This window comes from Rhinoraja longicauda, chromosome 1 (genome assembly GCF_053455715.1).
Source record: "Rhinoraja longicauda isolate Sanriku21f chromosome 1, sRhiLon1.1, whole genome shotgun sequence".
Lineage (NCBI taxonomy): Eukaryota > Metazoa > Chordata > Chondrichthyes > Rajiformes > Arhynchobatidae > Rhinoraja > Rhinoraja longicauda.
Window position 1 is genome coordinate 29,846,128 of NC_135953.1, and position 19,828 is coordinate 29,865,955.

The window sequence follows — 19,828 nt, forward strand, 5'->3', positions numbered from 1 at the left end:
ACTGCGCCACAGTGCTACACCTAAACAAAAAGCTTTTTTAACTAATATTTTAATTATTTTATTGTGTAATCTAAATCTGCAGACATACATGCCGATAAGATTGAGATAAATGCAGCAATTTCATAACTTTACCAAAAAGTGAACAGAATTATTGAAATCAATTATTTTCAAATGTTATTAAAATCTGCATGCATAAAATTATTTGCATTACTGTCAAAGCATTTGCTAAGTGCTGTTTATAGCTTAAAATTCAGCAATAAATCAACTAAATATAACATGCTCAGTGAGATTTACAGCACAGGTAGCTTGTAAATATCAGATATACTTGCAATTCTGATTCTGGAATTTAAAAAAAATCTACAAATAACATACACTGTGGAATAAATGCTGAATAATAGAGAACACTTTCTGAATTTGCACATTTCACTGTTCAACCTCCAGCACGTTTCAGTTTGAGCATTGTGGCTACAAATTTCAGGCCTTGAGGCAACAAAATTTAGAATTTTCCAGATTCAGAATTTTTATTTATCCGTGGTTAACCAGTGTTGTGGACTATGGCACAGGATATCATGCACCAGTACTAATCTGATGAGAATGCTAAGTTTAGATTCACACCTTCTTGCAGGCAATCTGAAAATAAATAGTTAAAAGTTTAAAGCACAAAATCATTCATCTATTTGGGTAGCTCCAACCATCAATTCTAGTATTCTGCAGGCTGTTTTATCTTATTACGGTTCGCATAACCAACTTTGGCTCAAGATAGATGGCCTTAGACTGCAACTAACTGTAGAAGGTTCTACACTGAGTATTTTACTTGGTGGAGTTGTGCTGTCTGATAATCCATGCGCACAAGTTATTCCTTATTTAATATGCCAAGTGCATTGCCTTTTTATTCCTTTTTTTTAACCCGTTGATCATTCTGTACAGATTTTGGACAAGTTGAATGCTATAATATATGGAACAAATAAGTGTGTCATATTTAACTAACTTGCTCGTCAAAGTCATACAGACTGAAACAGGCCCTTCAGCAAATGCCAATGATCAAACATCCACTTATGCTGACTCCATTTTATTCTTGAGCAACAAACAGAAAGTGCTGTAGTAACTCAACGAGTCAGTCAGTATTTCTGGAAAACATGGATAGGGAATATTATGAGTCGGAACCCTTCTTCAGCCTGTCGGTTCCAACCCGTAACGTTGCCTATCCATGTTCTCCAAAGATGCTGCCTGACCAGTTGATTTACTCTAGCACTTTGTGGGGGTTTTTTTCTCTTCCAGCATCTGCAGTTCCTTGTCTCTTCTACTTTATTCTTCCCACCCCAGATTCTACTACTCAATTATCAATGTTTTATTAGATTTATCTAAATACTTGAATATAAGCACCTCAGGGCATGGTGGGATTCAAACCCACATATCTGGATTGTTGGCCCCGCGATTGCTAAACTACTGTAGGAACGAAACAATCATGCTATCAGAACATATAAACAAGGAATCAATAACGATGTCTCAATAAGCATGATTTGTCCTAAACATGACTAATTTTATGAAAAACTTCCAAATGCCACTTTTATGGCATTCCTTTCTCGGATCGGATATTACATTAGTTGCAGTGCGGATATTTTTCTCTCTTACGACAGGTACCAAGATAAAAAATGAAATGATGCAAGATAATTATCCCCAAATCACTGATGCAAAAGCAAAATAATGCAAGTACTGGGAATCTGAAATAAAATGGAGGGAAAATGAGCATCTGTGGAGAGAGAGAGGCAGATTTAACATTTCAAAGATCCTGTGAATTCTGACAAATATTCAAAGTTTCTTCGATTGGAAACTTTAATTCTGTTCCCCTTTTCACAGATGCCTCCTGACTTACTGAACATTTCCAGTATTTTCTGTTTTATTTCAGATTTTCAGTACCTTCGATTCTTTCAGATTTTTAATATTTAAGTAAATGATTGGTTGTAAAAGGAAGTTTAATGAGAAATTTCAATGATATAACCATTGGAGGTAGACCAATCACTTCCTTGAACAACAACCCAATGGAATATATTGACCCAATATTATACAACATTTAACCCCACTATTTAAAATCCATACAGGTATTTTATCAGAGGATGAAATGTGCTATTATGTTTGTAGTGTCAGTGGGTAAGTCATGTCACTCTTTATAAAACCGCTCATAGTCATAACAATACAGTGTGGAAACAGGCCCTTCGGCCCAACTCGCCCTCACCGGCCAACAATGTCCCAGCTACACTAGTCCCACTTGCCTGCGCTTGGTCCATATCCCTCCAAACCTGTCCTATCCATGTACCTGTCTAACTGTTTCTTAAACAACGGGATTGTCCAAGCCTCAACTACCTCCTCTGGCAGCTTGTTCCATACACCCACCACTCTTTGAGTGAAAAAGTTACCCCTCGGATTCCTATTAAATCTTTTCCCCTTCATTTTGAACATATGTCCTCTGGTCCTCGATTCCCCTACTCTGGGCAAGAGACTCTGTGCATCTACCCGATCTATTCCTCTCATGATTTGCACACAAGTCTGCTGCATGCAGTGTGAATTGTATATTTGCAAAGGTTTATCAGTGTTATTGCCAGCAGGTAGAGCTGCTGTCTTGCAGCGCCAGAGACCCTGACCTTGGGTGCTGTCTGTGTGGAGTTTGCACGTTGTCCCTGTGACTGCATGGGTTTCCTGAGGGTGATCCAGTCTCCCCCCATGTCTGCAAGATGTACTAGTTTATAGGTTAATTGGCTTCGGTAAGTGGATGGGAAACTGGGATACCAGAAACTAGTGTGAACGGCATGGTTGGCGCGGATGGTGCATCGAAGGGTCTGTTTCCATTATCTTTCAATCGATCAAAACTGGAAAAAAATAATGGCTCACATTAAGGAGCACTTCTGTTCAGCAGCCTGCTTAATTTCACTAATTGTTGCCTGAGCCTTTTCTTTTATTTGATCTACATCCATATTCTGAAGGTTTTGAATCTGTCCAATAAAAGACTCTTTGACTTCCTCTTCCTCCTGATCTTCAGTTACCATCTTCTTCAGCTCTTCGGGCAGCTCAATGTCATCTCCAGCCATCAGTATCTGATTTTCATCCTGTTCACTCTGCACAAGCACAAATGTGTCAGTATAATTAAATCAAATCGAAAGTAAAACCATATAATTTCTATTTTTTAAATGTGCAATGAGCTTCTGATTTTTACTTATTTTTGTTCAAAAATCATAATGACTCCTCGTATCTTGAGTATTTTCAAAATCTTCACATGATTAACACTAATATGCAAAAAAAAACAAAGAATGTTGAAACGTGAAACACAAGAAAGAGGCAGAAGTAAAAGTATCTTTTTGAAGACAGCATTGCAAAATCAGATGCCTATGCAAAAGGGGCAGCAGTACAGAGGGGGATAAAGTATAGCAGAGCTGCATTTTTATTTGCTTGCAAGGTAAAAGTCACATACAGTTTCAATTAGATATTTAGACAGCCTTTGTGTTCAATTAATGCTGCGGAATTGAAGTTTACTTAACTTTTTGAAAAAACAGCTTACGGATTGAAGACTACGACTCACAATAGATGAGATGTGCCTGCTTCATTAGTTCATAAGTTCTAGGAGCAGAATTAGGCCATTCAGTCCATCAAGTCTACTCCACCATTCAATCAGGGCTGATCTATCTTTCCCACTCAAGCCCATTTTTCTGCCTTCGTCCTATAACCCCTGACACCCTTACTAATGCTTAATGAAAATCCATTCAGCACTTTTTGTGGAGAAAAATAAACTGAATATGCCTAACAATATCTAGAAGAGATGGGCTGAAGTATTTAATGAAATCTATTACTTGGTATGCAACTGTGGATCCATTTAATACTATTTTCCATGGTGGCTGCCCCCTTTAATAGTGATGTTACAGGAATAGAGGAAATTCAGTCAACTGTTCCACATGCTTCAAAAGAAAATGTTTTGCCAATTCTTTTGGTACAAATAAAGCAAGATGTCATCTCCGTAGTGCAATTAGTTGTAAATTTTTTTACTTCTAATTCAAATTCCTATTTTCATTCAGTTATTTACCAACATTAATTTGGAACCTGGTTTTCATCTAAAGCTCTTCAGGTTTCATACATGAATTCATCATTACCAATGTGCTAATGTGTTCAGGAAACCATTGCCAATAATCAGTTGACAGATTCCTTTCCTCTTTAATCTTTGCAACTAATGTGACCACATCAATTTTTTTCCCAGTCAGACTTTTAAATTGGCTCATGCCTAAAATTGGTTAGTATTATAAACAGGGTGAATAATTAATGGTAAGTGTTTTTTTTTTTTTTTCTTGCAATAAAGGTGAACATTTTAGATTTCAGAAATAATACTGAAGAATTAATGTTTTTTTTACAAAAAGCATCAATAGAGTAAAATGGAGACACTGGGAGCAGAATTAACGTGATCTCTCTAGTTAAAGTTGTGTTTAGGGATGCAAAACACAATTTTGGTTGCACAACTTTAAGAAGCTGTCACAGTAATTATGGTAATCATTTTGATGGAATAGTTTGACGTAATGTAACACAGAAGGAGTATGTTTAGCCCACTGAATCAATGCCAACTTCCAGCAGAGCAGCCGCATTGCTCCCATTTCCTCTCTCCTTACTTCCTCTCTCCTTGTGAGGATATTTTCTCTCACATGCCCTTTGATTCTTTTGCTACTTACTTGCACAAAAGTCAAATAACCTATCATCAGGTCTTTGTAGGGGAAAACCAGGTAGAAACCCATGGACGGACTTGAAAACTTCACAGACAACACACGAGGGCAAGATTGAACCTGAGTCCGTAACGGCAGCAGCACTAACTGCTACAACACTAAGCACCACAGCTCCACTATGCTCCCCTACTAGGTTTCCTTATGGTGCATTATTGTAAGAGGAATCAACGGTTTCTCTTAAACAACAAGCAGACTAATGGCTTAGTTCTTGGAGCAAACTTCAAGTATCAATGTAAAGTCCTCTTCCTTTATTGGAACTGGTCCAATGTTCACATTTAAAATGTAAAAACTTAAGAAATAGGAGCAGAAGTATTTGTCTCTTGCACATGTTACACAACTTATAAGATAGTGGTCGATCGCCTATCTCAAAGGCATTTCCCTGCTATAACTCTAGCTCATAGAACATAGAACAGTACAGCACAGGAACAAGCCTTTGGGCCCACAATGTCTGTGCTGAACATCATGCCCGCCTGCATAAAATCCATACCCTCCATTCCCTGCATATCCATATGCCTATCTAAAAGCCTCTTAAATGCCACATGTCTGCTTTCAGCACGTTCCAGGCACTCACCACCCTCTGCGCAAAAATAATTTGCCTTCTCCATCTCCTTTAAACTTTGCCCCTTTAACCTTAAAGCTATGCCTTCTAGTATTTGATTCTTCCATCCTGGGAAAAAGGTTCTGACTGTCTACCCTATCTGTGCCTCTCCTAATTTTATATACTTCTATCAGGTCTCTTCACAACCTTCAGCATTCCAATGAAAACAATTCAAGTCTGTCCAATCTCTCTGTAGCTAATACCGTCTAATCCCGGCATCTCTCTGGTAATCCTCCTCTGCACCCTTTCCAAAGCCTCCTCATTTGGGGCGGCACGGTAGCGCAGCGGTAGAGTTGCTGCTTTACAGCGAATGCAGCGCCGGAGACTCAGGTTCGATCCTGACTATGGGTGCTGCACTGTAAGGAGTTTGTACGTTCTCCCCGTGACCTGCGTGGGTTTTCTCCGAGATCTTCGGTTTCCTCCCACACTCCAAAGACGTACAGGTATGTAGGTTAATTGGCTGGGTAAATGTAAAAATTGTCCCTAGTGGGTGTAGGATAGTGTTAATGTACGGGGATCACTGGGCGGCACGGACTTGGTGGGCCAAAAAGGCCTGTTTCCGGCTATATATATATGATGATGATATGATCATCTCTGTAATGGGGCAACCAGAACTGCACGTCCTATTAGTGCAAAGTCCTATAAAGCTGCGTGATGACTTCCTGACTCATATACTCAATCCCCTGTCCAATGAAGGTAAGCATACAATATTGACTTCTTCACCGCACTATCAGGTAGTTATGGACTTAATATCCCTCTGTACATCAGCACTGTTAAGGGTCTGGCATTAATTGTATATATTCCTCTTGCATTAGATCTCCCCCACTGTGCAACACTTCACACTTGGTCAGATTAAACTCCATCTTCCATTTCTCTGCCCATTTTTCTCTGGAACATCAGATGTTGAGAGGGGACTTGCTAGACATTTATAAAATGATGAGAGACAAAGGTAGAATACACAGTCAGAATATTTTAGATAGGCACATGAAAGTGCAGAGAATAGAAAGATATGGATCATGCATGCAGATGTGATCAGTTTAAATTGGCATCATGTTCGACACAAACATTGTGACACTATTCCTGTGCTGTACTATTCTATGTTCCATATTCTATTTCTATAGCTGATCCATATCCTACTATCTACTTTGACTGCCTTCCTCATTGCACTGTCCGTAAACCCAGTAATCTTGGTATCATCTGCAAACTTACTAATCAACCTGTCTACGTTTATCTCCAAGTCATTTATATATATCATAAACAGCAGATGCCTATGAACTCCACTGGTCAGAGATCTGCAGTCTGAATATTGTCCCTCCATCACAACCCTATGAGCCAGTTGTGAATTCATAAGGCCAAATTATAATTAATACTGTGCATCTTAATCTTCCGGATCAGTCGACAATGGGGAGACTTTGTCAAATGCCTTACTAAAATCCATGTAGACAACATCCACCACCCGATCCTCATCGATCACCTTAGTGCCTCCTCTAAAATGTCAAAAAATATTAATCTCTGTGTATATTCAATAACTGGGCCACCACATCTTTCACAGAGCAGAAAATACCAAAGGTTCAGCAGCCATTCAATCATTGCTCCCCCTCCCCCTCCCCCTGGTCGTAACAGAGACAGAGTCCCCCTAGTCCTTACCTTTCACCCCATCAGCCGTCGTGTACAACATATAATCCTCCAAAATCTTCGCCACCTCCAACGGGATCCCAACACTAGTCACAACTTCCCATCCCCACCCTTTCTGCCTTCCGCAGAGACCGTTCCCTTCGCAACTCCTTGGTCAACTCATCCATTCCCACCCAAACCACCCCCTCCCCAGGTCCCTTCCCCTGCAACCGTAGAAGATGCAACACCTGTCCCAATGGTGGAGTTGGTTCGATAGGCCAAATAGCCTGATTCTGCTCCTATATCTTATGAAATTATGAACACTGGTGAACTGAGTGGACTTTCATGATCACATTGCTGATCTGATGTTTTATTTCAGATTTATTTTCATGAACTGAATTTAAAGCGCTCTGGTGGAAATCAAATGCTTCTCTTTGGATCACAACACTGATCCGGTAACTTAATCATTGTGTCACTGGAGCCTACAGTCAACAACAGTGACTTGTGCAGAAAATTGGCAGAAACTCCAGATAGGCTCATTAATGAGAGTATGTTACTCCCAACTTTATTTCCCCATACGTCGCCAAGAAGCGGAGATCCAACTGAACTCCTGCTGATGGTGATTCCATGCAAGATCTCACACATAAGTTGAGGGTGTTGGTAGAAAACTTGATACAATGTAACACATTGCTAAATGGTCAAAGTAGTGCAAAAATAATTCTCTAAATTAAGTGCAATACCATTCTATCATGATCATTTAGCTTTACACATCATGTGTCAATATAATGTCTGTGTTACCTTTGGAAGCCTGTACTTTTCTCTTAAGTGGACCCTGAGAGATGCTCTTTCTGCTTTCTTCTGCGCAAAAATACCATCTCGTTCCATTCTGAAATCAAGAAGCAACATTTATTTTAACAGTTAAGACTGTCCTAAAATATACTTTGATTGTTGAGTTGACTTTGAAGACCAGTTTTTTTCTCCTCTTGGATTTGGTTGTAGAATCTTCTAGCAGTGGAATCATTTTCAAAAAACAAAGCTAAAAGGTGAATAAAAAAGATGCAAAGAGCTGGAGTAACTCAGTGGGTCAGGCAGCATCTCTGGAGAACATGGATAGGAGATGTTTGTGGTTGGGACCCTTCTTCAGACTCAAAATGAATGTTATACTGCCTTCAGCTTTTACCACACATTTTTCCTCACCATGTCACTGTACAACCCATTGCCAAATTTGAACTTTTTGGTTGAATGGTTGGCAAGTTCGATCGTATTATTGTTAATTGCCGCTGCGAGTCTATGCATTGGTGATTCAAGTGACAATGATAAACCAATACCAATATTTTTCCCTCCTACTCATTCCATCTGCTCCATTGTGAAATCTCCCTAAGGTATGTCTACTTTGAAGAAGCTCTCCTCCTCTTGCCGACGAAAGTTCTGCAACATCATTGTCTATATCTCTCGTTTCCATAATCAATAACCAGTCTGAAGAAGGGTCTCGAGCCAAAACGTCACCCATTCCTTCTCTCCAGGGATGCTGCCTGTCCCGCTGAGTTACTCCAGCTTTTTGAGTCTCTCTCCAATATTAGAAATGCTTTATACATTATACTATAACATTGCTACTCTGATATTCTATGCCTCGATTTAGGTTTAGATTTATTATTATCACACGCGAATGACACTGAGGTACAGTAAAACCTTTTGTTTTACATGCTATCCAAACAAATCAGATATACTATACATAGATACAATCAAGAGCAAAGAGGAAGATATAGAGTGCAGAATATAGTACTCAGCATCATACTGTATTGTGGCACATCAATTCCTTAGGCAAAGCTCAATGCCCTCAATGAATTATAAATATTAGCCTTTGAATAGATGCAGCAGGTAAGCTTTTAAGAAGCAAGTGCTAAAGCAATTCAAATAGTGTTGCAGGCAAAATTATTATGGAGTGAGTGTGGTACAAGGAAGAATGATTGTGGGCCAAATTACCTCAGAGTAAAGCTTATGTAAATGCAATGAAATCACAATTAGACAAAAAGTGCTAACTGTAGAGATAAGAGGTTTTTATTTTGGCCTGTGTGGCTCTTTGAACACAATTGGTTTGCAGTTAAAAGATGAAATTGGCACATAGAAGATTTGGTGGATCTGTTTGAGTGAAAAAGCCGGGGAAGCTTTCAACTCAATGATAAATGGCAGGTTAATAAATAGTCCTTGGCATGCATATAAAACACACTGAAACAAAAATAATTTCAGGTCTGTCTGACCAGAAGGACTCTGTACAGACTTACAAAATATTACATTCAAAACTAAGCTTACAGCATAAGCTGTTGGTTGTGCCCAATGGCTGCTTTGCAGCTACATAATGAGGTCACATTATCGGCATATGGGATTAATTGAACACCGCATGCTCATAATTTCCATTATGTGCTTTCTAACCAACACATTTGTCTCTTTTCCAATTTCATGTCTAAATAGATCATAATGTTTTAAACACCTTTTGATAATTGATTTATCACTGACTCACTTGACTGTTGCATCTTGTCATTCATTTTGAGCCTTATGATTTTCACCCTCTCAGTTTTCAAAAATCTATTGACCTGTGAATTAATTTAATTCGCCTTGGGACATAGGCATTGCAGGCAAAGCCAGTATCTGTTGTTCCAATTTAGTTTAGTTTACTTTAGAGATACAGTGTGGTAACAGGCTTTTTGGCCCACCGGGTCTGCGCCGACCAGCGATCCCCGCACACCAACACTATCCTACACACACGAGGGACAATTTCACATTTATACCAAGCCAATTAACTCATCAGACTTTCAGTTTAGTTGAGTCTAGTTTAGTTTAGTTTAATTTAGAGATACAGCATGGAACAGGCCCTTTGGCCCACCAAGTCTGCACCGACCAGCGATCCCCACACACCTACACTATCCTACACACACTAGGGACAATTTCACATTTATACCAAGCCAATTAACCTACAAACCTGTACGTCTTTGGAGTGTGGGAGGAAACCAAACATCTCGGGAAAACCCACGCAGGCCACGGGGAGATCGTATAAACTCCGTACAGACAAGCACCTGTAGTCAGGATTGAAACTAGGTCTCTGACACCGTAAGGCAGTATTTCTACTACTATGTCATTGTGCCGCTCTGCCTTAGAACCAATTGATTTTATTCAAGTGGGTCAAAATTCTGCAGTTACATGTTATCCAGAACTTACATAAGGGGGAGTTATGCAGTATACTGTATATTTCAATGATTTGGGATGGCACAGTGGCACAGCGGTAGGGTTGCTGCCTTACAGCGCCAGAGATCCGGCTTCAATCCTGACTAAAGATGCTAGCTGTACGGAGATTGTACATTCTCCCTGTGACCACATGGATTTTCTCCAGGTGCTCCGGTTTCCTCCCACACTCCAAAGGCGTACACATTTGTAGGTTAATTGGCTTCTGTAAATTGTCCCCAGTGTGTAGGATACAACTAATACGTGGGGTGTTTGCTGGTCAGCCTAGACTTGGTGGGCCGAAGGGCCTGTTTCTACACTGTATCTCCAAAGACTAAAGATTTAGATGGGGAACCAAATATAATATTTCTACCTTTGTCAGCAATACAAAATTGAATGGGATTGTGAGTTGGCAGATGTAGCATATCGTGAATAAATGTAAACTTATCCACAATGGTAGGTCAAACACAAAGCAGAGTTTTCTTCAAATGGTCATAGATTGGGAAAGCCTATAGTAAAATGTTACAAAGCTGATTATCCTTGCACAGCAGTCACTGAACGAAATCATGCTGGTGTAAAAGCCATTGAGATAGAGCAGCTTTATAAAACCTTGGTAAAGGTGCAGTTGGAAGTATTGTGTGAAGTTCTGGTCACCCCATGATGGGATGTGGGGGCTTTGGGGAGGGTGTAGAAGAGGTTTCCCAGGATGTTGCCTGGATTATGAGGTATTAGCCAGAAGAAGAAGTTGGACAAACTTGAATTGATTTGTCTGAGACATTGTAGTTACTTCTCCGTGGATTGTCACCTTGTCGTGGTGGAGATGCTTGTGTGGTCCTGAGATCCTGAGAGCGATGCCGTCTGGAGCTATGCTCCTGGTAGGGTCACCCATGGCAGTAAGGTCGAGGGGGAGGTCCCTGATAAAGAGCAATCCAACCAAGACCTCAATGGTGGAACAGGCTGACTTTAGTGGAGCGTCACAACGGGTTGGAAGGAGGATGAAGCTGCAGCAGAAAAGGGTCCCTGGTCGTCATGGATTCCATGCCACTGGATCCTGACCCAGATCTTTCAAGGACTGTGTGGTGGCTGTCTGTGCACCAGTCTCCCCATGTTAAACAAAGTCACACACAGGCTTCCTTGTTAAAGGGAATCCACCCTAACACTCCGGATTACCCTATGGGGAGGACAGTCATAGTCGCTTCGAGTGACCACCGATGATGATGATGATTGTAGTTAGAAACATAGAAAATAGGTACAGGAGTAGGCCATTCAGCCCTTCGAGCCAGCATCACCATTCAGTATGATCATGGCTGATCATCTAAACTCAGTACCCCGTTCCTGCTTTTCCCCCATATCCCTTGATTGCATTAGCCCTAAGGGCTAAATCTAACTCTCTCTTTAAAGCATCCAGTGAATTGGCCACCACTGCCTTCTGTGGCAGAGAATTCCACAAATTCTCAACTCTCTGGGTGAAATTGTTTTTCCTCATCTCAGTCCTATATGGCCTAACCGTTATTCTTAAACTGTGACCCCTGGTTCTGGACTCCCCCAACAGCAGGAACATTCTTCCTGCATCTAGCCTGTTCAATCCCTTTTGAATTTTATTTCTATTCTATTCTATTCTATTCTATTCTATATACTAACACTCTCGTTTGTTATCTTGTTTGTGACTGAACTTCAGCCAAAACGGTACACGATAGCGCAACAATTTTAGGCCCACCTTACTCACCATTGTCACTTTAGCGATAATGCAAGTAGTTTTATTGAAATCGGTGTTATATTTTTTAAGTTATTCACATTTTAAAGTTTAAAAGGAGGGAGGGGGGAAGAGAGAAGCGGGGGAGAAGGGAAAGGGGAGGGGGGGTTGAGGAGAGAGGGGGGAGGACAGGGTGCTGCACCAATGCAGGAGAGGTTTGGGCCCAACGGGTCCACTTAGTCTAGTATATTACTAAAACTCTCATCTTGTTTGTTCCATATGTTTGTGCCTTTGTTTCTTTGTGCGGTTTTCATCCACAAAAAAAACGGTACACGATTGCGTGACAATTTTAGCACCACCTTACTCATCTTCGTCCTGGGAGCACATTCATCCAAGTCTCATTCAAATTGGTCTTATATATTTAAAGTTAGAAAGATTTTAAAGTTTAAAAATTACCTTATTAAACTGTTGTCTGCCATGTTCAGTGTATGACTTCACAATGGGATACGCCCGTGACAGTCAAAAAGGGGGGTGGGGCCACGATGACCGCAGGGGCCAGGACCCGCCAGAGTGACGGGAGTGGCGGCCAATGAGGGGGGGTGGGGCCTGTGGGCCGACGAGCTGCTGCTAACTCACCCACTCCATCCCCCCTGAACCTCCCTCCTCCCCTCCCTCCTCCCCTCCCCCCACCCACTCACCCACTCCATCCCCCCTCAACCCATCAGTTATCCCTCACCCTCCTCCCTCACCCACTCACGCGCTCCCCCCCAACCCCACACTGGGAGGACGAGCTGCGTTTTCGACGTCACTTCGCGCCTGCGATGTTGTAAACGGCAGCGACCTGTAGCAAGCAGCAGCTCACCTCCGGCCACGTGAGGGAGATGAGGGGGGATGGAGTTGGGAGAGTGGGTGAGGGAGGAGGGGTGAGGAGAGGGGGAGTGAGGAGAGGGTGGGATGAGGGGGGGTTGAGGGGAGGATGGAGTTCGTGAGGGGGAGGGGAGGAGGGGGGTTGAGGGGGTATGGAGTTGGTGAGTGGGGGGGAGGGGAGGAGGGGGTTCAGAAGGGATGGTGATTGGGGGAGGGGAGGAGTGGGGGATAAGGGGGGTGGAGTGGGGGATAATGGGGGTTGAGGGGGATGGAGTGGGTGAGTGGGGGAGGGGAGGGGAGGAGTGGGGGAGAAGGGGGGTTGAGGGGGGATGGAGTAAGGGGGAGGGGAGAAATGGGGATTAAGTGGGTGAGTGGGGGATAAGGGGGAGGATTGGGAGATAAGGGGTGTTGAGGAGGGATTGAGTGGGTGGGGGAGGAGGGGAAGGGGGGAATGGGGAGGAGAGGGTGCTAGCCCAATGCAGGAGAGGTTTGGGGGGTTGAGGGGGGGATGGTGTGGGTGATGGAGGGGAGGTAAGGGGAGGGGGGATAAGGAGGGTTGATGGGGGATGGGATGGAGTGGGTGAGGGGGTGAAAGGGGGGTTGAGGGGAGATGGATTGGGTGAGAGAGGTGGGAGAGGGAGGGGGCGCGTGAGGGAGGGGGAGGGGGGAGTGGGGGAGGAGAGGGTGCCGGACCAATGCAGGAGAGATTTGGGGCCAATGAGGGGGAGGGGACTACTGAGCCCACGAGCTGCTGCAGACTTTAATAGATGCGCTCCCCCCGCCCAGCCGGGAGGACCGGTGCCTGTCCTGGCATGCCCCGCGCCTGACCTTCTTCCCATGGTGCAGCGCGGTGGCAGAGAGTCCAACAAGATGGCCGTCATCGCTGTTCGCCAATGATCGCCGCCGTGCTGCAGGAGAGGCTTTGGGTCCACAGCTCGCTCTGGCTGCAGCGTTGGCGGCACGGGGCCGAAGTGGGTGGCTCCCTCTCCCCTTCCCTGTCGCCCCTCGCCCGCCCACGGCCCTGGGGGACGCTCACCGCCCGGCAACGGGCTTCGCCAGTTGGAGAGGGTTGTCAGGTCTGCAGGATCGTCAGTTGGGGGAGGATTGCCCTAGGAGAGGCCTGCAGGAGAGATTTGGACCCAACGGGTCCACCTCGGTCTAGTGTTTCTATAAGTTCCCCTCTCATCCCTCTAAATTCCAGTGAATACAAGCCCAATTGACCCATTCTCTCATTATATGTCAGTCCCGCCATCCCGGGAATTAACCTGGTGAACCTATGCTGCACTCCCTCAATAGCAAGAATGTCCTTCCTCAAATTAGGAGACCAAAACGGCACACAATACTCCATGCATAGTCTTCCAGGGGCCTGTACTTCTGCATTTGGACCTCTTCGCTCCTATAGTCAAATCCTTTTGCTAGGAAGGTCAACGTGCCATTAGCTTTCTTCACTGCCTGCTGCACCTGCATGCCTACTTTCAGTGACTGATGTACAAGGACTCCTGGCACCTCCCCTTTTCCTAATCTGACACCATTCAGATAATAATCTGCTTTACAAGTCACCCTGCAGCATCATAGCATCCTCCTCGCAGCTCACACTGCCACCCAGCTTTGTGCCATCCGCAAACTTGGAGATGTTACATTTAATTCCCTCGTCTAAATGTTTGAGAGGAGACCCGATGGAATCTCATTAAATTATGAGAGGAGGATGCTATGATAGAGCAAACAGTTAGAACATTTTTCTTAGGGTTGAAATGGCAAATACTAGGGGGCATAGCTTTAAGGTGAGAGGGAGAAAAATTAAAGGAGATGGTTAGGACAATCATTTTTACACTGAGAGTGGTAGGTGGCTACAATGTGCTGCCAGAGGAGGTGATGTTGGAAGCAGATACGAGAGTGACATTTAATGGTCTTTTAGATGAGCACATGAATATGGGGAAAATGGGGGGATATTAATAACATATAGGCAGAGGAAATTAGTTTAATTTGGCATAATGTTTGGCAAAGACATTATGGGCCGAAAGGTATGTTTCTGTGCTGGACTATGCAATGTTCACAAAATCATATGTTGACTTTCATTGCAAGAGGTTTTGATTGTATGACCAAGGATGGCTGATTACAATTAGACTGAGTTGGACACGTTAGAGGCAGGAAACATGTTCCCAATGTTGGGGGAGTCCAGAACAAGGGGCCACAGTTTAAGAATAAGGGGTAGGCCATTTAGAACTGAGATGAGGAAAAACTTTTTCAGTCAGAGAGTTGTGAATCTGTGGAATTCTCTGCCTCAGAGGGCAGTGGAGGCCAATTCTCTGAATGCATTCAAGAGAGAGCTAGATAGAGCTCTTAAGGATAGCGGAGTCAGGGGGTATGGGGAGAAGGCAGGAACGGGGTACTGATTGAGAATGATCAGCCATGATCACATTGAATGGCGGTGCTGGCTCGAAGTGCTGAATGGCCTCCTCCTGCACCTATTGTCTATTGTCTATTGTCTATTGAGTCACGATGAAACCATTTTTAGAGTAATATAGAGACACGTAAAAATCTAGATTCTGGCATGTTGAGCGAAAACAATGTGTTGGAAGAACTTAGCTGGTCAAACAGCATCTGTGGAGGGAAGAGACAGACGACATTTCGGATCTCCAGTCTGAAGATGGGTCCTGATGTAAAACATGCCTGATCATTCCCTTCACAGATGTTACCTAACCCACTGAGTTCCTCCAGCACTAATTGTTTTTACCCTGGTGTTTCAATTTTGAACCTGTCATAAAGGAAGTGCAACAAAGATTTTTGGAGCTGATTCCTAGGACTTTGGGACTCTAACAGGAGAGGATATTAGGCTGACTTGTGTGGTATTTACTGGATGTTAAATGGTTGATAGGAGATCACATTTAAATGTACATAATTCCGACAGGGCTTGACAGGCTGAATGCAGGGGCAATGTTTTGCCTGGACCAGAATTGCAGTTTCAGGATATGAGGTTAGATGATCAAAATTGAGATGAAAATAAATTTCTTCACTCAGAGGGTGGTGAACTTGTGGAATTCATTATCACAGAAAACTGTGGGTGCCATGTCAACAAGAAGGAGATAGATAGATTACTTGACACAAAAGTCATCAGGGGTTATGGGGAAGAATTATATATGATATTGAGATAGAGGAACGGCTGTGATGTTATTAAATGGTGGAGGAGGTTTGATGAAGCAGATGAATTATCATATCTATACAGCCGGAAACAGGCCTATTCGGCCCTCCAAGTCCGTGCCGCCCAGTGATCCCCGTACATTAACACTATCCTACACCCACTAGGGCCAATTTTTACATTTACCCAGCCAATTAACCTACATACCTGTACGTCTTTGGAGTGTGGGAGGAAACCGAAGATCTCGGAGAAAACCCACGCAGGTCACGGGGAGAACGTACAAACTCCTTACAGTGCAGCACCCGTAGTCAGGATCGAACCTGAGTCTCCGGCGCTGCATTCGCTGTAAAGCAGCAACTCTACCGCTACGCTACCGTGCCGCCCACCGTGGAGTCATAGAGAGATACATCAGGGAAACAGGCCCTTAGTTCTGCTGTATCGATGCCAACGATCAACTAACTATTTACACTAATTCTACATTAATACCATTTTTGTTTGTTTTGCCGTACAGTGTCATCAATTCCCCACCCCGCAAACTATTAACCTAATAAATACATATCTTTGGGTTGTGAGAGGAAACCAACGGAAAGGAGTGAACTGTCAGGATTAAACCCAGGTTCAAAAATTCATGTGATAGGAGCAGAACTAGGTCATTCAGCCCATCTAGTCTACTCTGCCATTCAATCATGGCTGATCTCTCTCTCCCTCCTAACCCCATTCTCCTGCCTTCTCCCCATAACCCCTGACATCCGTACTAATCAATAATCTATCTATCTCTGCTTTAAAAATATCCATTGATATTGAACGTGTCTTTGGACGTGTGAAGCAGAGACTCTGCTAGCTGTCCTGATGTGCCACTCACTCATTCCTATTTTTCATAGCTTTTATTATCATCTTATGGACTTGTATGTGGAAGGCTTTTTCGGGACTTACAGTAACTGAATTGAATTGGCATGGGATTATGTACCAGCATAAATACCCAACACTGGAACTGGATAAAATGGAGAGACCTGCATGGTTCTCAAAGTAATCTGTGGAATTCACTGCCACAGAAGGCAGTGGAGGTCAAGTCTCTGAATGCATTCAAGAGAGAACTAGATAGAGCTCTTAAGAATAGCGGAGTCAGGGGGGTATGGGGAGAAGGCAGGAACGGGGTACTGATTGAGAATGATCAGCCATGATCACATTAAATGGTGGTGCTGGCTCGAAGGGCCGAATGGCCTACTCCTGCACCTATTGTCTATAATGCCCATTAAAGCAGCCACACTGTGAAAAGGCAGTCTATAAAAGGCAACAAACTGAAAAAATAGAATATATGAAATGTAATCTATCCTTTGAAAGCTGTTGAAGGCAATCATTCAATTGATAGAAATGAGCATCTGCAATACACCATTAATGCGAAAAGCTTCAAGATTCAAGGCTATATTTCATGAAGGACTCGATTTGAATCCAGCAACAAAGAGAAGTGCCACTTGAATGAGTTTAAATTATAAAAGACCAAGCTGTTATGAGGTCGGTTCAAAATTGTCAGATGATGAATATGAATTTATACCGGTACAATGTCTGAAGGACTGAAACCAGAGAAATGAAAAACACTGCAAAGTGCATTGATTCAGAATTAATCTCGCAGCTTTCAAAATGACTCTCATCTACTTTTTGAATTTGCGGATACCTCCAAATCCTGCTGCCCTGTGAATTAACACACAATTGCCAGGTTGATCAGGGAATGGTACTGCAATTTAAATGTAGAGTCATTGATAAGCAGTGGTGCCATCTGACCATCAGAATGAAATAGCATAACAAGAGGAGTTGAGTATAGGAGCAAAGAGGTCCTTCTGCAGTTGTACAGGGCCCTAGTGAGACCGCACCTGGAGTACTGTGTGTAGTTTTGGTCTCCAAATTTGAGGAAGGATATTCTTGCTATTGAGGGCGTGCAGCATAGGTTTACTAGGTTAATTCCCGGAATGGCGGGACTGTCATATGTTGAAAGACTGGAGCGACTAGATTTGTATACACTGGAATTTAGAAGGATGAGAGGGGATCTTATCGAAACGTATAAGATTATTAAGGGGTTGGACACGTTAGAGGCAGGAAACATGTTCCCAATGTTGGGGGAGTCCAGAACCAGGGGCCACAGTTTAAGAACAAGGGGTAGGCCATTTAGAACAGAGATGAGGAAAAACTTTTTTAGTCAGAGAGTTGTGAATCTGTGGAATTCTCTGCCTCAGAGGGCAGTGGAGGCCAATTCTCTGAATACATTCAAGAGAGAGCTAGATAGAGCTCTTAAGGATAGCGGAGTCAGGGGGTATGGGGAGAAAGCAGGAACGGGGTACTGATTGAGAATGATCAGCCATGATCACATTGAATGGCGGTGCTGGCTCGAAGGGCCGAATGGCCTACTCCTGCACCTGTTGTCTATTGTCTAGTATGGTGAGTATCTGAACTGTCAAACCTTCAAGAAAAAATTTGTGATTCAATATTTATATTTTAGAGATGTTGAATGATTTTCTCAAGATGGTGGTTGTACCCAAAGGAATATGTTGTACTAATGAAGGATTGTGATGATAGTTCGAGTCATAGAGTCATACAACACGGAAACAGACCCTTCGGCCCAAACATGCCAATGCCGACCAAGCTGCCCCATCTACACTAGTCACACCTGCCCGTGTTTGGCCCACATCCTTCTAAACCTTTCCTGTCCATGTATCTGTCCAAATGTCTTTTAAACCCATGTCCTCTGGTTCTTGATTCCCCTACTCTGGCGTAAAGGCGATGTGCGTCTATTCTATTTGCTCCCCTCATGATCTAAATAATCATCAATAAGATCACCTCTCATCCTCCTGCACTCTAAGGAATAATGTTCTAGCCTGCCCAACGTCTCCTTATAGCTTTGGCCCTCAAGTCCTGGCAACAATCTTGTAAAGCTGGTAAAAGACTGGATAGCAAGACCACAGTAATCATAAAATGGGATTTTAAGAAGCATTTCTTAACAACAGGGTGGCTAAAAGGTGTAACTCTCTTCATACACTATTGTTGAGGCAAAGTTTACGCTTTCGTGAAAAGAAATTGATTATTTGTTTGAAAAGAGAAATATTAAAGGAATTAGAGCACATGGTATTGGGGGTAGGAACTGACATGGATACAAAATTGGTTGGCAGATAGAAAGCAAAGAGTGGGGATAAATGGGTCCCTTTCAGAATGGCAGGCAGTGACTAGTGGGGTACCGCAAGGCTCAGTGCTGGGACCGCAGCTATTTACAATATACATTAATGACTTGGATGAAGGGATTAAAAGTACCATTAGCAAATTTGCAGATGATACAAAGCTGGGTGGTAGTGTGAACTGTGAGGAAGATGCTATGAGGTTGCAGGGTGACTTGGACAGGTTGTGTGAGTGGGCGGATGCATGGCAGATGCAGTTTAATGTGGATAAGTGTGAGGTTATCCACTTTGGTGGTAAGAATAGGAAGGCAGATTATTATCTGAATGGTGTCAAGTTAGGAAAAGGGGACGTACAACGAGATCTGGATGTCCTAGTGCATCAATCACTGAAAGGAAGCATGCAGGTACAGCAGGCAGTGAAGATAGCCAATGTAATGTTGGCCTTCATAACAAGAGGAGTTGAGTATAGACAATAGACAATAGACAATAGACAATAGGTGCAGGAGTAGGCCATTCAGCCCTTCGAGCCAGCACCGCCATTCAATGCGATCATGGCTGATCACTCTCCATCAGTACCCCGTTCCTGCATTCTCCCCATACCCCCTCACTCCGCTATCCTTAAGAGCTCTATCCAGCTCTCTCTTGAAAGCATCCAACGAACTGGCCTCCACTGCCTTCTGAGGCAGAGAATTCTACACCTTCACCACTCTCTGACTGAAAAAGTTCTTCCTCATCTCCGTTCTAAATGGCCTACCCCTTATTCTTAAACTGTGGCCCCTTGTTCTGGAC

At 43.2% G+C, this 19,828-nt stretch overlaps 1 protein-coding gene across 1 annotated transcript in view; it reads right to left on the bottom strand.

Moving 5' to 3' along the window:
* Positions 1-278: 278 nt before the first annotated feature.
* The window catches only part of cplx4a (complexin 4a), a 34,574-nt gene continuing 15,024 nt past the window's right edge, over positions 279-19,828 (bottom strand). The window contains exons 2-3 of the mRNA XM_078409594.1: positions 7,765-7,852; positions 279-3,110 (exon numbers count right to left, since the gene is read on the bottom strand). Coding sequence (XP_078265720.1) covers positions 2,883-3,110; positions 7,765-7,852 — 316 coding nt within the window. The 3' untranslated portion in view covers positions 279-2,882. The remainder of the gene's footprint in view (positions 3,111-7,764; positions 7,853-19,828) is intronic.